We start from the raw sequence: 21,047 nt of genomic DNA, 5'->3' as shown, positions 1-21,047 counted from the left end.
TACCCAGAGTATGACCTGTGAGTGTCCAGAGACCACAGCCCCACCATCACGGAGGCCCTAGAGAGGAAATGCCCCTGCATCAGCCACCACTCCCAAAGGCAACGTATTCCCTCCTTTCTCTCTCCCCAGTAGTCATTTCTATTACACACTGGAGCAATTTGACTGGGGGCGCTTCCAGGCCCTGGCTGAGGAGTCCCAGCTCTATGAACACAGCCTTAGCCTCTTCCTGCAGCAGTTCCAGCAGCCGGGCATTTATGTCTTTCGTCTGAGCAGCAACCGACATCGGAAGATGGTTTGTCTACGATAATTTTCCTCATCTAAGACATTATCCCATTATTTCCCCTCTCTTTAAAAAATACTGCCGCAGGCCGGGCGTGGTGGCTCACACCTGTAATCCCAGCACTTTGGGAGGCTGAGGCAGGCAGATCACCTGAGGCTGGGAGTTCAAGACCAGCCTGACTAACATGGAGAAACTCCATCTCTACTAAAAATACAAAATTAGCCAGGCACTGTGGCACATGCCTGTAATTCCAGCTACTTGGGAGGCTGAGGTAGGAGAATCGCTTGAACCCGGGAGGTGGAGGTTGCAGTGAGCCAAGATCGCGCCACTGCACTCCAGCCTGGGCAACAAGAGTGAAACTCTGTCTCAACAAAAAATAAATACTGCCTCATAACCAGCTAAGACAGATCTGCAGGGAAGGAGATGCCCTGATGTCCCTGTCAGTTTCAGGGTCCTGCAATGTTGACAGGTGGTCCTGGGGATGCAAGGTTCATTCCACAGCAGCCCAGCATGTGCTGTGTAAGGAGGGGAAGGTTGGGAAGATGGAAACACAAGTGTGTATTCAGGGACATCAATGGCATTGAGCGGCTTACGACCTCTAGCTATCTCTCCCAACTCTCCACTTTGTCTCCTCCACCCCCATCTCCCAAGCCCACCCACGCATGGTTTTATCCGTGTGACCTGCACATTGCACCACCACTGATCCAGGTGTGCTGTTTGTGCCACACACAGCATTTAGTATCTCCCTATCAGCACAACGTCCAAGAGGTTGTACTGGCTTAGTCCCAGAACATGCACACAGCTCCCTAATACAAATAGTCATCTGATGTGAGTCATCTGATGTGAATACGTTTCCCAGGAAAACTCTGATTCTGCCTCCCAGCCCCCAGGTTTACACAATCATCCAACTATTTGATCGGTGTTGGCCAGTGTGGGTCCCACTCTGTCTCCTGGCCAGTCTCTGGCGGACAGTGGGACAAAGACTGAACAGACTTCTTTCTACCCAGTATGTCGGCGCCCTCCCGCCAGGGGGCCAGTGCTTCGGGGAAGGGCCCTTCGCCTCCACGACTCCCAGGTATCTCATCCAGACTGGCATCGCCAGGATCCCCCGGCCCCTGAAGAGGTCTGGCTGGCTAGGACTCTTGGGGGAGATCGTGCTGCTGCTGGGGCTTTGCCTGTTTCTAATGGTGAGTAAAGCCAGGCAAGCAACATCTTAACCACTCCACAAGATCGTCTCTCCAATCCCCTGTAAGTGGGTCTTCCAGTCCCATTTATGATAAGCATTCTAATAGTTGCTAAGATGCAAAGGTGATGAAGGTGCAGTTTCAAGCCTCCAGGGCTTGAAACAAATACATGTCAGCAAATACAATGCAGCTAGCTAAAGCGTGTCCAGGGTGCCGCACTAAGGCAGGAGTTGACTGTTCTCCCTGGAGCGGGTGGGGGTCGGGACAGACTTTCCAGAAGAGTTGATTCCTTAGTGAGGTTTGAAATAGGAGAATTATTTAATATAATGTGGTCCGTGTCCTACAAGAGGGTTGGTGAGTTGAGGAGGAGGGGTTACGCACTGGGGAGGAGGGACAGAGATGAGAAGGGGAGTATTGTGAGCACAGCAAAGACATAGGCATGAAACAATACGCATCTTCTCTGGCAATCAAATGGGGTTTCCCATGACTGGAGCTGAGGTGTGAGGACAAGGATAAGGCTGGAACTGGGAGGAAGACTAAAATGGGACAGTCTCCAGGCCCTGCTAAGAAGTTTGGACTCTAACCCCTAGGCAGGGGATAACAATTTTCAGCAAGTGAGAAAACCTGGTCTGCCTTTTATTTGTTCTCAGAGATGGATCAGAGGGCGAAAAACAACAGAGACCTAAACAATTAGTCCAAGCAAGAGAGGATGAGGTGCTCCCTAACCACGGTGAAGTGCGAGCTGCCTCCTTTCAGAGTCTTCAGGAAGGATGCCGCTCCCTCAGCTCGCCCTTCCCTTCCCACTCCCCATTACGTACTCCGTAGATTCAGTGTCACAGCCTGAGCTGGGCTCGGAAGGCTGCTCCCCACCCCACCTTCAGGAGACATCAGCAAGAATACAACCTCGATGCCTACACTTCCCTAAGAACTGGGATAATGTCAATGAGGAGAGGCCAATCTCACCAAGACTCTGATGCCCCAAGGGTTGAGGGGGGTCCTGGTGAGTGACAGGTGGGCTAGAATCCCAGAGGTACCCCCAAATCCAACTGGCCAGCTCCTGTTTCTTTTTTCCATCTTCCAAGATTGCTTAATGCTCAATTCCTCTTCATTCATCCACTGATTTGCTCAAAAAATATTTACTGAGTAGCTACTGTATGTCAGACACTGCCGGGTACTAGGCATATGCAATACAGAGGAGGAAAGAGACAGCTAAACACACTTTCCAAAAGAAACATAGTATAACCGCGTACAAAGTGGCCAAGTTACACAGTGACCAATACTACCTAGAGGAGCAAGTTGCAGAAGGTATTTATTGTATGTCACGCTGAGGGGTTCCCCTTCTGTCCTTGCTACTCACAGCATGGTCCTCAGACAGCAGCACTGGGATTTGTTTGTGCTCCTAGAACTTTAATGTGCATATGAATTTCCTGGGGATGTTCTGCTTCAGTAGGTCTGGGATGAGGCCTGAGATTCTGCATTTCTAACAAGTTCCTCAGTAACACTGATGCTCCTTACCCAAAAACGACACTTTCAGTAGCAAGACTGTGCCTGGATTGTTGACGCTCTATAGGAAGATGCTTGGAAGATCTGTAGGGAAGCTCACATTTGCATCTCAGGAGGATAATCCTGCTTCCCCATCTCCCGACCCCTACAGGTGGGAGCTGGGAGGCTGAGGAGCAGTAGACCTGGAGTGGTTTGACACAGAGGCCTTCTTTGGAATCCTCCTCAGGCAGTCTCTGTCAGTGACAGCCAAACTCAGCCAGACCAAGGAAGAGGTAACTGGCAGCTCCAGGCAACACTTCTACCCAAGACTGGAGGAACACGTGGGGCTGGAAAGAGTCTCCTCTTCAGGAGAGTTGGTTATGGGACATAGAGTCCAAAGAAATCCTCAGTCTATCAACTCCTTAAGGAATCACAATAAAGGAGGGTATATGGGAAGGGGAGACAGAAGATTAAATTTAGGACTGGTTCCATGAAACCTAGGGCTTCAGACCAATGATAGGGAATCTACCAAGGCCACCACTGGAGTTCCTCCTCAGATCTCCATCCCGAGTCCTCGGTGGCCCAACTGGGTAAGCACATTTATGCCAGTAGATGACAGGCATTAGAAGCAAAAAGAATACACTAGAAGTCCAAGTACCAAAACTGGGCCAGGGTTTCCCCAGCAGAATGTGCGTGCTGAGACTGGCTGGGACCAGCCTGTGTCCATCTTCACTCATTCTTTCCAAGTGTCTGGGTTGGGGGGTGGGGGGTGGGGCTCTGGAGTCTCTGCAGCTGTTGGCAGCAGGGGGCGCTGCAATCACAACAGTGAGAGGCTGGGTGGCTCCGGAACAGAGTTCACACACGCTCAATCCACCCCCTCTCCCAGCTCAAACTCCTCTACCTTAAACTTCTGCGTGAAGCCCGTTCTCTGCAGCAGATGTGGGGAGCAAGGCGCTGCCTCCCAGCCTCCACTAACCGGCTTCTGGGGAGCGTGCAGAGGGAGCAGCAGCAGGTGGGCTTGGTTCATGCCTTCCTCTCCGGTCTGTGTGCCCAAACACAACTCCCTCCCCTCACTGAGATCCAGGCTCCCTCCCTTAGCACCTCCCCAACCTGTTCCATCTCCCTGGCCCGAAGGCTTTCAGCTACAGTTCCTACCATGCCTGGGAATTTCTCACCCACTTTGCCACTGCTGCCATGCCTGCCCAGAATAACCTGGAGTTCCCAGGGTGAGCGGGGTGTCCCTGAGATTGCTGTCCCTGATGGCTGTAGTGCCTGCAGGTAGGCAGGCAGGGTTGTCTCTGACCCAGGCTGCTGAGGCAGCTACCAGGGCCGCAGAGGAGGAGGCCAGCCGGAGGGGGCACATGGCAGGCGAGTACGCAGCCAGCCTGCATCACCAACTCAAGCTCCTTCACCGAGACCTCCTCCAGAGGCAGGAACAGTGGGCCTTTTTCTGCTCAGCGCTGATGGAGGCTCAGCAGCTGCTGAAAGCACGGACGGGCTCCAGGTCAGATAAGCCCTCTCCGGCTGGGCAGAACTCAGAAGGGTGTGGACCTGGCCAACCTGGGTCAGACAGGGAGACATGAAATGGGGAGGAGTGAGTGTGGCTGCATGAGGTCCCAGAACTGGCCAAAACGTCATTTTCCCACCCCTGATTGCTCCTGTGCTGCCCCTGCAGGGCAGTTCCCCAGCTGGACACTGTGCTGGGCCACCTGTCCCAGGTCGTGCTGCAGGAGGGCCACCGCCTGAGGGCCTGGGGCATTCTGGGCACTGGCACTGGGGTGGAGCTACTGCGGCCAGGTGAGCTCTGCTTGGGCCTCAGCCAGGGCCTCCCAGGAAACCTGACCCTGAATCAAGGTGACCAGCCCCGTAGAAACTCCAGTTCCACCCCCAGACACCCAGCAGGGGAGGAGAGGTAGAAGAGGTCAAAACAGAGCGGACACCCCAAGGTTGGGAGGGGCTTCCCATGCAGTGCCTGCCCAAAAGAAGAAGGAGCCTCGAATGTGGGAAGAACCAAGGAGGAAACAAAGCCATGGCAGGTCATAGCTTTACAGATCTGGTGGCACTTCCTGAAAATAAAAGCCTGGCAGATGAAGGCAAATGGCCAAGTTTGGGAAATGATGAACCTGCCCTGGGGACTTGCAGGCCTGCTGAGTCCTGGGAGTCCTATAGCCCCCATAGGCTGTCACCACCATTTCCCAAGGCTCTTCCAGTCTCTGCTGGCCTGCACAATGATACCACAATGACACATAGAATCCTGCCCTGGACTCAGCAAAGATGAGACCCCTGCCCCTCAGGGGCACAATGTCTGTGGGGACTAGGGAGGAGCTGGTTCTCACCAGCTCCTTCCAGTCACCAGCCAAGGGAGTCCCTGCATGTTCCCTTCCCCCCACCCCCCTGGCCCTCAGCCCAGAGCTGAGCAGGCAATGCTTGCTTTCCTGCAGCCCCAGCAGGCCCTCCTGGTGCTGATGACATCAGTGTGAATTCCGTCACCAAGTTGATGGTCCCTGGCCCCAACTGCTTGATGCTTCCAGCCAGGGGCCACGCAGGCTCCATACCCTCTGGCTACTTCATCCACCCTGACACTGGGCGGGTGCTGCCCGAGGCTGGACACCTGGGATATGATCTGCTGCGAGCTACCCTGGTGCCCACTACAGACTCCAATGCTGGTGAGCCCCTGGCCCACTAACTATCCCCAACTCAGCTCTGGGCTTCAGATATGAGGCTGGGCTTGCTGGGACTCTCAGGAATGAGCTCCCAGGGAAGACAGCACAGGAAGCAGGGCTCTCTCCTTGGACAGTGGGGCTTGGTGACCAGCAGAGTAGTAAATACTTCCTTCCCCTCTTCACCTTGACATTCTTGCTGAATGCAGAGGATGCCATGAGCTGCACAGTAAAATGAGGCAGGTTGGCCGGGCGCGGTGGCTCAAGCCTGTAATCCCAGTACTTTGGGAGGCCGAGACGGGCAGATCACAAGATCAGGAGATCGAGACCATCCTGGCTAACCCGGTGAAACCCCGTCTCTACTAAAAATATAAAAAACTAGCCGGGCGAGGTGGCGGGTGCTTGTAGTCCCAGCTACTCGGGAGGCTGAGGCAGGAGAATGGCGTAAACCCGGGAGGCGGAGCTTGCAGTGAGCTGAGATCCGGCCACTGCACTCCAGCCTGGACGACAGAGCGAGACTCCGTCTCAAAAAAAAAAAAAAAAAAAAAATGAGGCAGGTCCCAAGGCCCCTCTGTCCCTGCTCTGCAGGGCTAAGGAGGGAGGCTGGTGCATTAAAGGGTACCAACAGCTGCCTGTATCCCTGTATCCCTCTCCAGGTGGCATCCGAACATCAGAAGCTGCCGTCCTGCCCTATGTGCCCTACCCAACCAGTCCCACCACAGGTTCCCCTCCAGCCACGCACCTGCCCATCCTGCAGCCAAGAAGGACGTCCCAGCTGGGGGCTCTCATGACAGATCCCATCACAGGCATTGAGGTGGCCTGTGCTGGCTGTGACTCTGCACCCCCAAACGAGGCAGTGGCTCACTCTTGGGGGGACATACTGCAATCCTCTCACCAAGACCTTGGCCCCTCTGGAGATGGGGGGGCCCATGGAGGATCCAGTCACAGGAGGCATCTCACCCATCCTGGGAGTCGGGTTGGATGAAAACACAGGTCTCCCGGCAGCCCTTGGCAATATCCTCCCTTGCCTTCCTCCATGCCTGGCCTGGCCTCCCAGTCCCCTTCCTCTCAGCCCCCTACACTCTCCATGTTCTGGTCTGAGCCGCAAACTCCACCCACCACCCTCTTTCCACCCTTCATCCTCACTCTGCCTCTTACCCCCAACCTTTCCTCTCCCCTTCCCCATCTCTACTCCAGTGCCCCTGGAGAGCGGAAGAGATGCAAGGTAGTTCCATAAAGTTAATGGACACTTTTCAACCAAAAAGGACCATTCCTCCACCTGTCACCACCTGCAGCCCCTGCCCTCTTCCTCACCCCCTCCTCCTTCCCTCCCACAGCTCACCTCCACCCTTGTGCCCTAATTCCCACCTGTCACCACCTGCAGCCCCTGCCCTCTTCCTCACCCCCTCCTCCTTCCCTCCCACAGCTCACCTCCACCCTTGTGCCCTAATTCCCCTTATGCCACACCTGCCTACATCCCTGCTGTGTCCCTCTCCTACCTTGCCCTCTTGGTGTCTTGCTTCCAGGTCAGCTGCTTGTACTGGGAGGGCTGCGAGATGCTTCGGGGAACCTCATGCTGCCTGGTGACAGCTTTGTGGAGCCACTGAGCGGGAAGCCAGTCCAGCTCCAGGGGGCTTCCCGACGAGAGGGCCAGACATTGCCCCATATGGGAGGGTCACAGGCCGTGCTGCACACCAATGTGCTGGTGGCCCAGAGACAAGTGATTGCAGTGCTCCAGCAGTGCCAGGGGAGTCCAGAGTCAGATATACAGAGGCCTCTGGAGGCTGCCATCAAGGACATGAGACAGGCACTGGCCTTGAGTCTGCACCACATCCTGCAGCAGGCTCGGAGGCTGGAGAGGCAGCTGGCAGCAGCGGATGACACTGAAGCCAGTGGTGGCAGGATAGGTATGGACAAATCTGGGCCAGAGGCTCTCAGGCCTCAATATCTCAGGCCCAGAATTACCTGGTGCTTCGATGCTCCTCGGCTCATAAGCTCAGGGACAGGGCTGCAGCCCCACTGGCCATGCACATGCATGACCAGGGGAAGAGAGAAGGAACTCCATGACTTCATGCCCTGACTCCATGAGTGCTTGACTGCATCCCTGTCTTAATTTCTTGCCAATGCCATTGAGTTTATGTTATAGAGCATACATTCTCTTGTTACCTCACGGTTCATGAAACACCACCAACAGGTGCTATGACACCCATTTTAGAGTGGGGAACCTGATGTTCAGAGAGTTAAATGAGTTGCCCAACCGGGGTCCTCTAGCTAATTAGCTGCAAAGCCCCGCCAAAAGCCTGAATCTCCTGAGTCCTCAATCCCTTCTCACCTTCATTCTGCAGCAATCTTTCACTTCCCACGAATAAACGCAAGAAAGGAGCCCATCCCACAACTCCACCTCCCCCACAGCCCTGGTACAAGGAAAGGCAAGGAGAAGTAGGAGTGGCATCTTCCTGGAGTTTATCTCACTCTTTCTAGAAATTGCCCTCTTCCCACAAACAACAACAACAACAACAACAAAAGAACCAGGTCAGAATTGACTTGAGTTTGAAGACCTGCCCCACAATTTATTAACTCTTTCACCTTGGGCAAGTTATTAATACTAACCCCTCCCTGCCACTGTTTTACCATCTTTTAAAAGGAAGAGTAAAATTGTGCATAGTGGCTGGGCACAGTGGCTCATGCCTGTAATCCCAGCACTTTGGGAGGTTGAGGCAGGTGGATTGCTTGAAGTCAGGAGTTCAAGACCAGCCTGATCAATATGGTGAAACCCTGTCTCTACTAAAAATACAAAAAATAGCTAGGCATGGTGGTGGGAGCCTGTAATCCCAGCTACTTGGGAGGCTGAAGCAGGAGAATCACTTGAATCCAGGAGGTGGAGGTTGCAATGAGCTGAGATCACATCATTGTACTCCAGCCTGGGTGACAGGCTTTATAGCTTAGGTTGCAGGACTGAGTGAAATACAGCTTCTCTGGAGTTCTGAGTTCAGATTCTGATGAATGGCAGGTGCTCAAGAACACAAGCCCCCTTCTTTTAGAAGTTGTTCTCAGCTTCTCAAAAGGTCTGATGCCACTCAATTCCCACTTGCTTCTTCCAAAACAGGCCATTAAGGCATTGTCTTTTCTTCCCTTCTGAATTCAGAATGCTAAGTTGGGTCCAAAGGAAACAAATGCAGTCTTTGCAGGGAAGCCTCTCTGGTCAAGGACATAGCACTTTGAACTTGGAAAGACTTCAGAGTGGTGCTTGACCCTCAACTCCTCTTTACTCACCCTCCCCCTAGTGTTAGGAATGATGCGCTATCCCGGGACAGAGCTGTGGGTCCCAGCCCTGTATGGAACGGAGATCCCAGATCCTGAGGGCTCGGGGCTCATGGTGCCTATCCTGGGCATGGAGCATGATGAGAATTCTGGTGATGACATACCCCTGCAGGCTCAATGGAAGATGCTGATGGAAAAGATAGGAGAGAATTTGGGACCTCTGAGAGTTCAGGAATGTGACTTAGGTCTGGGAGACAAAACCCTGTAAAGCTCAGGAGGAGTACCCATGAGCCAAGGAAAGGCATCATTCTGAGCTTCTGCTAGGGCTGCTGTGACCCAAAATTAAAGGTGCCCAGAGATTCCAAAACCCCAGGACCATAAATCATGTATGCCTCCCCTAGAAAATTGGGTCCTTTCAAAGACCAGCACTTCAGAAACTCACCACCCACCCCCACACCAGGGCTGTGGCCACCAGGAGCCCTATAACCCAGCTTAGAGCCCCTTGAAGGGTAAAAGGAGGTCAGGGGCTCTTCTTGCTGCCTTTTTGCCATGCATCTTTCTTCCTATGACTGCCCCTTCCTTCCTTCCCCATCTCTGGTTTCTAAAGCCAGTGGTGGGCTTGGCATCCCACAGGTCTAATCCCAATCTCGATTGGGGCTCAGGCCATAGACCCCTGGACTGGGAAGCCTGGTCCCATCATTGGAGCTCAAACGGATCCCTCTGCCAGAGTGGTGGTGCCCGTTGTCCAGGTGCTGGAGGCCTTACCTCGGGGAGTGAGAGACCCTGGTCTGGTATGTAGGGGGGTTTATCGTATTCATTTATTCATTCATTCGTTCACTCAGCAACTACATATTGAGAGCTGTGTTCCAGGCAACATGTTGGGCATTGAGATACAAGGACAACTAGATAGGGCTCCCAGGAAACTGGCTGGCCATGCGTCCCAAACACAGTGGGTGGTTTACGAGGGTGTTAAGAAAGCTCAGGGGAGGGCATCTCAACACACAGAGGAGAGCTCAAGGCTTCCCAAATGAGGTAATGCAGGCAGCAGAGAGACGGCAGAGAAAGTCACTCCAGCCTCAGGGAAAGCAAATGCAAAGGCAGCAAGTATGAGAAATGTGTCTTCTATCATGAAAGCCACGGGGAGCTGCTGAAGGGTTCCCAGACATGGGATATAGTCAAATATAAATGCAAGACTTTAAATATTGGAAAATATGGAACAGTACAAAATGTAAGTTACTCATACATTTTTAAAGTATGTCAATGAAGAAGCAAAAACTTTCCTGCCCATTCCTCTCCCTCCACCCACAGTCAACACCCCCATGGCATCCCCATCTAGGCACTCCTTACCTCTCCCCCAATCTCTCCCAACAAACCCAGCCACTTCACAAGTTGGCACACCTCCTCCCATTTATTTTTATGTTTATGTATGTGTATGTACAGTCAGCATTCTAGAAAGCTCTCCCTGGCAGCTGTGCAGAGGATGCATGGGACTGGGGCCAGACTAGCTCAGGAAGCCCCGTCAGGAGGTTATTGCAGTAATTCAGCCTTTGGCAGATCTCCACCAAAATGAAAATGATTTAGGGCCCCCCATACATTCTCAGTCCAGTTACATTTCAGAAATTGTGATAAAAGGTATGCGATAAATAAAAGGTTCTTGTTAGAAGCCAAGAAATTTCAATTCTAGCCCTGACACCACTGTTTCACAGGTCAGTATGTCTTCATGATATGGGGGGGGGGGGGTTAGAACAATTTCCTGCCACCATGTGCCTGTCTCCTCTGGACTTCCCAAGAGAAGGGTGGCGGCAGGAGGCACGGGGAACTCTGGAACAGATGTCACCAGGAGGGAGGGAGGAATCAGGGAGCTTGAAGAAAATATATGGTTATTTTTCTAGCTACAACCATGTTGTTGGGAGGCAGAGGTGGGAGGATCACCTGAGGTCAAGAGGTCAAGACCAGCCAGGCCAACATGGTGAAACCCCATCTCTACGAAAATATTAGCCTGGTATGGTGGCAGGCACATTTAATCCCAGCTATTCAGGAGGCTGAGTCAGGAGAATTGCTTGAACCCGGGAGGCAGAGGTTGCAGTGAGCCGAGATTGCGCCATTGCCCTCCAGCCTCGGCGACAATGCGAGACTCCGTCTCAAAAATTATAAAAGTAAAACCAAGTTGATGGCCTCACCAAGTTTAGTCATGGATACCCGAGGTCGGGGAGGGCCATTACCCTGTGAAGCTTTGGGGATCCACAGCCAGACCACGTAGGACCATGAACAGAAAAAGCCAGTAAGCCCTAAACAGGCTGGATATTGTAGCTGGACGTCCTGGAGCAGGAGTTGAGAGCCGGGGAGCAGTATTGGTGCCACCAGGAACAGGAGGAGGAGCGATTACTGGAACACCTGGGGCACCTGAGCCAGGAGCTCCACTTCACGGCAGGAAATGGCGCCGAGCAGCAGGTGAGGCCCAGAGGTACCACCTCATGGTCCCCACCCATCTGCCAAGATGGCACATTTTCTTTTTGAAAGTTTGGAGTCCTTTTCTCCCCCAACCATGGGAATGAAACCCATCTCAGAGAAGACACAGTCCCAAGATTCCCCAGCCCCAGGCCCAAGATTCCAGTCACCCCTAAGTATCGAAGCATGATGGACGGAGGTAGGGGAGGAGGAGCCAACAGGAGCCCCACCCAGAGCTCCTGCCTTCCCCTCTGAGGCCCATTCCTTTGTCCCTTCTGTCCTACCTAGCTGGGGGCTGCAGAGGAGGCCTGCCGGGCCCTTGAGTCCCGCTGCCTGCAGGAGACGGAGAGAAGAGCCAGGGCTCTGAGCACACACAGCAGCCCAGAGCAGGGCCTGCTCTCTCAAGGTGGGAAAGCATCTCCTAGGCTCAGATCCCCACAGCAGAAATCTCTGGGGAGTGCATCACCACAGATCGCTGCCCGGTGGGGAGCCCCTCCTGCCCTCTGAATGTGCTCGGCTCTCCTGAGCTACGTCAGGCCCTGGCTCTTACCTGGCAGGTTCCCCTGACTCCGATAATCTATTGTCTTTTCTTCTCCTCCCTACCCCTGGTGGTGGTCGCTGCCATGTGGCACTTTTCTCTGCCATTTGCAGCAGACAGAGAAGAGTGGGAACAGGAGGCACAGGCGGTGCTGGGTGTGCGGAAGTTCCTGCAGAGTTTAACGCAGGTAGCAGAAAAGCTTAGGCAAGCTGCTCGCCGGCTGCAGGGCCAGGAGGAGGAGACGCGGCTGCAGCAAAGCAGGAATCAGAGCCCACAGGTCTGGAACCTGCCCCAGGAAGGTGAGGCTCTGAGGCTAACAAGGCAACCCGCATGTGATGAGTACATCCTCCCTTGTCATCAGATGTGGCTCTTCAGGGCAATGTAATATACAGGGGTAGGTGGGCTCAAGGAACCATGGATATGCCAGAAGGGGAGCGTGAAGAAAGCGAAAGAAGGCTCATCTTAACTTGACCATTACCTTCCCTGTGTTCTAGGTGGTTCAGCGTCTCTCTGATGAGTTTCAGGGGGTGGTGAGGGAGAGACAGAACTTCCTGGCTAGGGCCCTGGGTCAGCTGCAGTACCGACGGAAGTGGAGCCACCTCCAGCTCTTGCACACCCAGGTACTGATTCCTGGATTGGACTTGGCTGAGGAGATCTGTATTTCTGTCTTTGATAGGGGGCCTCAGAAAGAGACTCCCAAGGCAACCACGTGGGACAGGTAAGGACCAAGCACGGAACTCAGTGCTGACTATTTCATCCTAGATGATTGCCTCAGGAACCCCTGTGTGTTTGGAGAATTACCCTGGAGATATATTCTATGGAACAGTCACCACTTCTCTCAGGGACCAGGCCACTGCCTGCCCCCTGTTGATCCCATTCCTGAAGCAGCTCACTGCAGCGCTAATAGGAGCTCCAGGGCTGGAGGATCAGAGGCTAGAAAGAGGTCAGGCTTGTCCCTGTTCCAGCGTTGCCTTCTGCTGCCAGTCCTGGCCATGTTTTGATAGGTCTTAATGCTACACTTAGAATTCCCATCACCATAGGTGTGTATCCCCAGTAGGTTCTTTAGGAAGAACATTAGAGGAGCCCAATGCATTAGTTATTGATTGCCCTGTAAGAAATGACCCCAAAATCTGATGGCTTAAAATGACATTTATTTTCTCACAGTGTCTTTGGGCCAAGAATCTGGGTGCAGCTTACCTGGGTGCCTCTGGCCCAGGGTCTCCACAAGCTACAATCAAGGTGTGGGCCAGGATTGCAGTCATCTCAAGGCTTGACTGCTGGAGGATTCACTTCCAAGCTCACTCTTATGACTTTTGGCAGACCTCAAGTCCTTGCAGGCTGTTGGCTAGAGACAACAATTCCTGCCACAAGGACTTCGTGGGCAGCTCACAACATGGCAGTCTGCTTCTCTCAGAGCAAGCAGGCCAGGGAGTGAGAGAGGGCGAGCAAAGTGGAAGCCAACGTCTTTTATTGAGACAAAGTCTGTCTCTGTCACCCAGGCTGGAGTGTAGTGGCGCAATCTCCACTCACTGCAACCTCTGCCTCCTGGGTTCAAGTGATTCTCCTGCCTCAGCCTCCCAATTAGCTGAGATTACAGGTGTGCACCACCACGCCCAACTAATTTTTTTGTATTTTTAATAGAGCAGGGTTTTGCCATGTTGATCAGGCTGGTCTTGAACTCCTGACCTCAAGTAATCCACCCACCTCAGCCTCCCAAAGTGCTGAGATTACAGGCGTGAGCCACCGTGCCCAGCCCCACAGTCTTTTTGTCTCTTAATCTCAGAAATAACAACCCATCACTTTTGCTATGTTCTATTCATTTGGATGAACCACTAGATCCAATCCACATGCAAGGGGAGGGAATTACTCAAGGGCATGGATACACATTAGGGGGTCACTGGGGCCATCTTAGAGGCTGCCTGTCATACCCGATGCTACAGCTGGCTCCTTTTGGCTTTGGCCACAACCCTAGGCCCTTGCCCAAATAACTATTTTATTCCCCTCTGTTCGGATATGATAAAGCTGATGTCATCTGGACTTCACCATTCTTCTCCATCCTGAAGAAAGCAGACATCTGGTCCCAAGCCCACAAGGAAAAAGCTGAACTGCAAGAACAAGTATATCACAAACCAGGTAACTTCCTTTTCCCCTGTAGCTCCTGTTTGGGATTTTCACAGGAGGCACTGAAGGTATATGATGGGGTAACCCCCGGGATCTAGGAATGTTAGAATCCTGCCTTGCCAAACATCTCTTTCTCTCTACCCGCACACTAAAGTTCCCCAAGTGATTTTCCCAAATAAGGAATAACAAATAGGAATTAAAGTACCCTTATGACTATAACTGGGCACATTTCCAAAAGGGGATTTCCAAAGGCTTCCTGCCTTCCCCACCAAACACTGAATCTAAATCTTGGGACTTCACCTTCTATCAGCCAGCCACATGTTAGAAGGAGCTAATGTAAAGGTGTGAGGCAGGAAAGGGAAAAAACAAAAAGGGAGAAAAACAGAGGAAATGAACGAAGAGAAGACCTTGTTCCCCAAAGGGACCCCAAATCACTTTACCAATACCACTCCTTGGAATTGGAAGTCAAGAGAGAACATGGCTTGCCTAACCTGAAGAGCCAGGTCTGCTTCAACTCACACACCTCCCAAGTGGAAGTAACAGAAAATGAATGTGTGCCTTTCAGTAGACCACAATGCAGGCTCCAGGTAAGCACAGCACCATGAACACCCCTGAATTTGAGCAGGGAAGCACAAACTGTGGCCCACAGGCCAACTCCAACCTGCTACCTGTTTTTGCATGGTCCACAAGCTAAGAAAGATTTTACATATTAAAATGGTTAGAGAAAAAATGACAAAAGAAGAATAAAATTTTTATGGAGTGCTTTATAATATGCCACATACTATTCTAACTCTTTAGATGTATTAACTCATTTACTTTTTACAACAAGCCAGTAAAGTAGGAACTATTACTTATCATAGATGAGGGAACTGAAGCTCCTGGATAGGTCAAGAAAGTATTCAAAGATCATATTGCTAGTGAGTAGTTCAGCTGGAATCCAATCCCAAAGAGTCTTTCCCCAGACCTTGCGCTCTTCACTTGCTTCCTCATATGAAAACTTGTTCAACACTATAAAGGCAGTGCCAAAAGAAGATGCAGGTAACACATTTTGGTGAGTTCTCGGGAGGGCAGAGCACTTGCTTTTCTGGACCAGAGAAGCAAGAGAAGGCTTTGTAGGAGAATGAGGCCACACTTCTACCATGAGGATAGGGAACACTAACTTTGAACCCTAATTTTGGGTCTTGGCTAACAAAGCCTAAAATACTTGCTATCTGGCCCTTTCCAGAAAAAAGTTTACTGACTCCAGAACTTGACCAATCTCATTATTAATTCCTCCTTTCTTTGGATGAAACTAGGAAGGGAATGGCAGAGAGATGGGCTCTCCTTTAAGGGTTCCCAGCCCCACTTCAACCTTCTTTGTCTTGCCATTATACAGGCCTTATAATTTTGAGAGTAATTTTATATACATTATCTTGTTTATATATTCTAGTTCTAGAAGATAGTAGAAGACTATTAATTACTTTTTAATAGATGAGAACTGATGCTCAAAGAAGTTTAGTGACTTTCTTGGGGTCTTACAGAACCTGGGCCAGAACACAGGTCTTCTGACTGCTACTTCAGCAGTCTTCCCTAAACTTTGCTACCAATCTATTCTTTACTGTTCTCTCAAGAACAATAAAAAGACAATAGAAATTTTAAATACTCAAGGCCCATTACAGACAATACTGTAGGGAAGTAAGAATCTTAAATATAGTTAACATTTGCTGAATGTTTACTATGTACTAGCACTGTTCTGAGTACGTTACATTTAATGCTCCAAGCAACTCAAGGATATAGAAGAAGAAAATCTGTTGCCATCTTCTGTAGACCCTCATTCTGTCCTTGCCCCTCTGTTCCTATTGACTGAAACTCAATCTTTTTTTCCATAAAGATGGACAGAAGAGCCTGTAGCATGACGCATATATAGCACAGGAGGATGGATGGATGGGTGGATGGATGATAGATGGTTGCAATAAACCTTTTCCTAAATTGAGTTGTGTTGTTAACATATCGTTATTGTACAGAAAAGTTAGTGAAATTATTACTGGTTTCTCCTGATCTCTGTAGACCCAAAGAGCTCTTTGCAGGATCTTCCAAAACCTCAGACAGTGCAGAAGGAAGAGTTGATAACTGTGCAACCTATTGACCTTTCTGGGAGTTTGTGGTTTACCAGTATGGCCTCTCCATTCTGCACCTCCTCATCCCCCAGCTTCACGTAAGTCTTGTTTCTGGCCTTTCTGTGGAACAGTTACTCATGGAGCCTAGAAGGTCAGGGTAGCCAGGAAGAAGGCTTTGAGATGGCAGATATTCCCTAGGATTAAGCACCTGGAACAGCAAACTTTCTAGTATCTCCTTTAAGGGGATTGATGGGAGTTATTTTACCAAACTAAAGTCTAATCTCTCGAATGATATTAACCACAGGTAGAATGAATTAGTCACTTTCTACATGCCAGAAAGTATTCTAATAATTTCCATTAATTAACTCACATAATCCTCAAAAAAACCCTATGACACAGATACTATTATTTTTCTATTTTAAAATTGAGCAGAGGAGATGGGGTGGTTAAATAAACTTACCCAAGATCACACAGCCAAAAAGGCAGAGCCAAGGTTAAAATCCAGGCATTATGGCTCAAGAGCCCTCTAGTCTAGTCAACCTCTATTTAGAAAAGTAGTAAATTGATTGTCATATTTAGCATAAATATTAAATATGCAGTTAAATACTCTTTCCATTACCCTGTTGCAATTTAAATTAATGCCCCAATGCATTTACTTCTCATCAATTTGGCTGATGTTACATAGCTGAGATGCATGAGAATTTTTAGCAAAAGGATAGCTTTGGTTTTGTTTTTTATTCTTTTCAGGCTCCAGAAATCACCCTGAAGGTTGCTTCTCATCTTCCTGCCATGGAAGCCCAAGGCAGTACCTTCCAAGGTGCCTTCTTCTATCAGGTGCTGCAAATTCATTCCCAGATGAGGGTTATAAAATTCTAGGGTCCAGTACAGATAAATGAAAGCAAAAAGAACAAATTTTATAATTTATTTTCTAAAATCCTGACATATTTTATTCCCTCCTGGAAATAAGTAATTTAGCTAAGGCATAATAAATGTCACAGTGTAAGAGCTTTCTTTAATCAGTAAAATGAATATGTTCTGGCTTGTGCCCAGAGAAGCATAATAGCTTGGTACCCATTAATAGATCTCTGTCATTATCAAAGCCAGAGGTTCCAGGCTGGTATTTCCTGTAAGAGTCATGGTTCCAGCTTCAGGAATTCCTGCACAATCAGCATCTTTCTACAGAAAAGGATCTAAATTGTTCCTGTCCTGGCAGTTCTTCAGATATGTAGATTGGAAGTGCCTTGCTGGTATCTGCCTTAAACACTGATGACAGTCTATTGCTAAACAATTCTGAGAGGCGAAACTGTTCATCGATACTGGAGGATTAGAAAAAGGTTTATATTTGAATAGTAGGTTGTTGGGGGATTTAATAAAACCAGAAAATACTCACATATGGCACTCTCTACACATTATTTCACTTGATCCTCAAACAACTCAATGCAATAGATGAGAATTTAATCCCATTTTACGGATGGGTAAACAAACTCAGGTTGTGGTGCAAGTGCCGTGTGCCAGGAACTCAGCCGGGTGCCTTGCAGGCATGGTCTCATTTATAACTCACAACACTATGGGGTACTTTTGTTATCTTTGTTTTAGAAATTAGGAAATTGAGGTTCAGAGAGGCCAAGGAACTTCCCCAAGATCACAGAGTTAGCAAGAGTTAAGACTCGAGCCGAGGTGTGTTTGACACCAAAAACTCATTCTTATAACCATGAGTCTATGCGGCTGCCACTCACAGCTGAGTCAAAGGAAGATTGTCTGATTCCAAACTACCTAAAAGATTTTTCATGCCAACCAACTGTCCCTTAAGAGAATGAACAGGAGAGTTATTTCAAATCAATAGGCAAGAGAGGTGATTTGAAAACTTGATTACAATAAAGGCATGGAAGATGAAGAAAGTCTTGAGAGCCCTTTAAGGCAGTGATTCTCAAACTACGGTCCTTAGACCTCCTGTACCAACCACTTGGGAAACCTGGGGAAAATGGAAGTACATAGACCCCACAGAACCAGGAATTTGTGGATGGGTCTCGAGAACAGAATCACCCTCTTGTGATTCTTATTACACACAAGTTTAAAAAATCACTGCTTAAGGAAACAGTGACTGGAGGATATTGATAAAAACAGATACACAAGCAACTCTGAATTTCTAAGTTTGTTTTCTATAAGATGGAGACAGTAGGAAAAATTGGGAGACAGTAGAGCAAATGACTTATTCAGAGAGTTGAACTCAAACAATTTTTCCCTGGTCATCTGAATCTTCCCTTCAGTAAATTTCCATTAGGGCCAGAGAGTCTTGTTTTAGACCATGTGCCATAAACCTTGAGAAAGAAAGAAGCAGTGGGAATGTTCCCAGGGGCGGACATCTCAGTGTTTAGGTGTTTTCTCCTCTCAGAGTGCTGAAAACACACTGTTCATTGGGAGAGAGTGTTTGGCCTCTGTGGGAAGCTTTGTTCTGCTGCAGATCCGCTGCCTGGCCCACATCACTGCTGGGGAGCCCCACCAGGACTCCGACCCTGCCTTTCTGGGGTCATTTTACAAGGTATTTATAACATGTACAGGGCATTTTGCTTCTCTTTCTCTGTGACTCAGACCCCGTTCCCCAGGAGAATAAATGCTTTAGGCTTTGCAACATTTCAAATCTACTGGAGTCCCATTGTGGCCTTTGGTTCCTCCTGCCTGGCCAAGAAGAGGATTTTCCTAATCAGATTTCCCGTGGCAGCATATGACAAAATGCACGTACCACTGATTCACGGAAGTGGTTTTCCTATGAGCACAGCATCTCAGCTTTCTGTGGCTGTTTAACAGTTCACACGTAAACCGCACCAAAACTGCTAAAGACAATGATAACCCATGGTGAGGGCAAGTGAAGATGAGAACTCTCAAGCCCCATTTTTCTTTCAGCTGTTATTTTAAAGCTTTAATAGCAGTTGTCTAGAAGTCCTACTGATCTGTCTCCCTCGCCTTCTCTTCCCTTGACCAAGGGCCTGGAGGCCTATTTCAGGGAAGCATTCTCTATCACACTAAGAATGTCAGCAGTTTCCAGGGACAGAAAACTGGACCAAAGCATAAGTGCTATCCTGCTGGAAGAGCAGCCCATCTCTGACAGAGAAAGAGATCTTCTGTCTAAACTCATTGAAATGAAGCATGCTTCTCCCTTGGAGCCAGAATCACTAGAAGAGGTAACTAACTTTATCACATGTATCACATGGCCTTGACTAAAACGGACCTCTTCACAGAGTAAATGCCTCAGTGTATTCAGATATTTCTGACCTCAAGCCACATGTGACAATATTTTTTGTTTTGAGACAGGGTCTCGCTCTGCTGCCCAGGCTGGAGTGCAGTGACGCCACTACCTACAGTTCACTGCAGCCTTGACCTTCTGAGCTTAAGCGATCCTCCCACTTCACCTTTCTGAACAGGTGCATGCCACCATCCCAGCAAATTTTCATATTTTTTTGTAGATACAGGGTTTTGTCAGGTTGCCCAGGCTGGTCTTGAACTCTTAGGCTCAAGCAATCCACCTGCCTCAGTGTTCCCAAAGTGCTGGGATTATAGGAGTGAGCCATGGCATCTGACCTCATGACAATATTTTTAAAATCCTATTCTACGGGGCAGACAGTAGTTACATGACTGAGTCATAAGGAGTACAAATGTGAGCTAACTTCATGTCTCTCTAACATATTATCAATAATTAAGCAGAATCCCATCTGTAAAACTGTGACTCATATTAAGTTTAGATGCCCAAGTGGCACCTTGTTTACCCAAACTTATGGTGTGCTGTTTTCTGTGCAAGCTTGATAATTATATTTTTAAGATCTTGTTAAAGCACTTTTGCCAGGTGCAGTGGTTCACACCTGTAATCCCTGCACTTTGGGAGGCTGAGGCAGAAAGATCGCTTGAGCCCAGGAGTTTGAGACCAGCCTGGACAACACTGTGAGACCCCATCTCTACAAAAATAAAAATAAATTAGCTGGGCATGGTGGCACATACCTGTAGTCCCAGCTACTCAGGAGGTTGAGGCAGAAGGATCCCCTGAACACAGAAGTTTGAAGCTGAGGCTGAAGTAAGCTATGATCACACCATTGCACTCTAGCCTGGGCAACAGAGTGAGATCCTATCTCAAAAAATACAATAAAACACTTTTTTGAAAATATCTCAGATTTTAACTATTAAAAATAAAAATCATAAAATTTAAGTATATGATAAGAAAAAGATCATCCTGCACTAAAGGTCAATTCATTCTTATGAACAAGAGCATATCATGTTTCAATATTTATATCAAACTACAATTTTCAAAGCCACTTTTATATATAGTGTCACTTGATCCACCCAGCAATCCTGCAGAGTAGGTAGTGTCTATGCTTTTAGCCACATTATTGAAAAAGAAGATAAGGAATTTGCTCAAAGTTATAAAGCTATTTGTAGTGGTGGATCTGAGACTAGATTCTAGACTTCCTGATTCCTGCTAACTGTCCCATACACATATCTCCATCATTGAATCTCTATTAGTTACTAAGACAGATTTATTTTGTGGGTTTGATAATGATGTTGGTCATCCAGACCACAGAATTCTGTTAGACCCCAATTTCCACAAATCACAGAGAACAGTCCATTTCCTATGCTCATCCATCAGCAGCATTTGACATATCTGACCACATTCTCCTCCTTGACATATTTTCTTCATTTGGCTCCCAAGACACTGGCCTCCTCTGGTTTTCCTCCTACTTCTCTGATTGTTCCTTCTCAGTCTTCTTTGCTAATCCCCCTTCTTTTCTCTGGCCTCTTAATGTTGGAGGGCCAGGACTTAGTCCTGTCCCCTTCTCCAGTTTATATTTTCTGTCCTTGGAGGTCTCTTTTAGTCTTCTAGCTTTAAATCTCATCTATATGTCAATGACCCTCAAATTTCTATCTTCAGCCCCAATTCTCTAACTCATACCTCCAACTGTTTATTGGCCATCTCCACTTGACTGTCTCAAA

At 49.0% G+C, this 21,047-nt stretch overlaps 1 protein-coding gene and 1 long non-coding RNA gene across 2 annotated transcripts in view; one reads left to right on the top strand and one right to left on the bottom strand.

Annotated features, from left to right (window-relative positions):
* The first annotated feature begins 221 nt into the window (after positions 1–221).
* Positions 222–5,478, top strand: LOC104677331. Its single transcript, XR_750032.1, has 6 exons — positions 222–292; positions 2,290–2,464; positions 3,119–3,239; positions 3,833–3,958; positions 4,622–4,743; positions 5,388–5,478. It is a non-coding gene; the product is annotated as an uncharacterized LOC104677331 (long non-coding RNA).
* Positions 5,479–16,786: 11,308 nt separating this feature from the next.
* The window catches only part of BTG4 (BTG anti-proliferation factor 4), a 54,146-nt gene continuing 49,885 nt past the window's right edge, over positions 16,787–21,047 (bottom strand). The window contains exon 6 of the mRNA XM_010382320.2: positions 16,787–16,942. Within this exon, the coding sequence (XP_010380622.1) occupies positions 16,933–16,942 (10 nt within the window). The 3' untranslated portion in view covers positions 16,787–16,932. The remainder of the gene's footprint in view (positions 16,943–21,047) is intronic.

This window comes from Rhinopithecus roxellana, chromosome 15, assembly GCF_007565055.1.
Source record: "Rhinopithecus roxellana isolate Shanxi Qingling chromosome 15, ASM756505v1, whole genome shotgun sequence".
Lineage (NCBI taxonomy): Eukaryota > Metazoa > Chordata > Mammalia > Primates > Cercopithecidae > Rhinopithecus > Rhinopithecus roxellana.
This window is presented reverse-complemented; position numbering and strand designations above follow the sequence as displayed.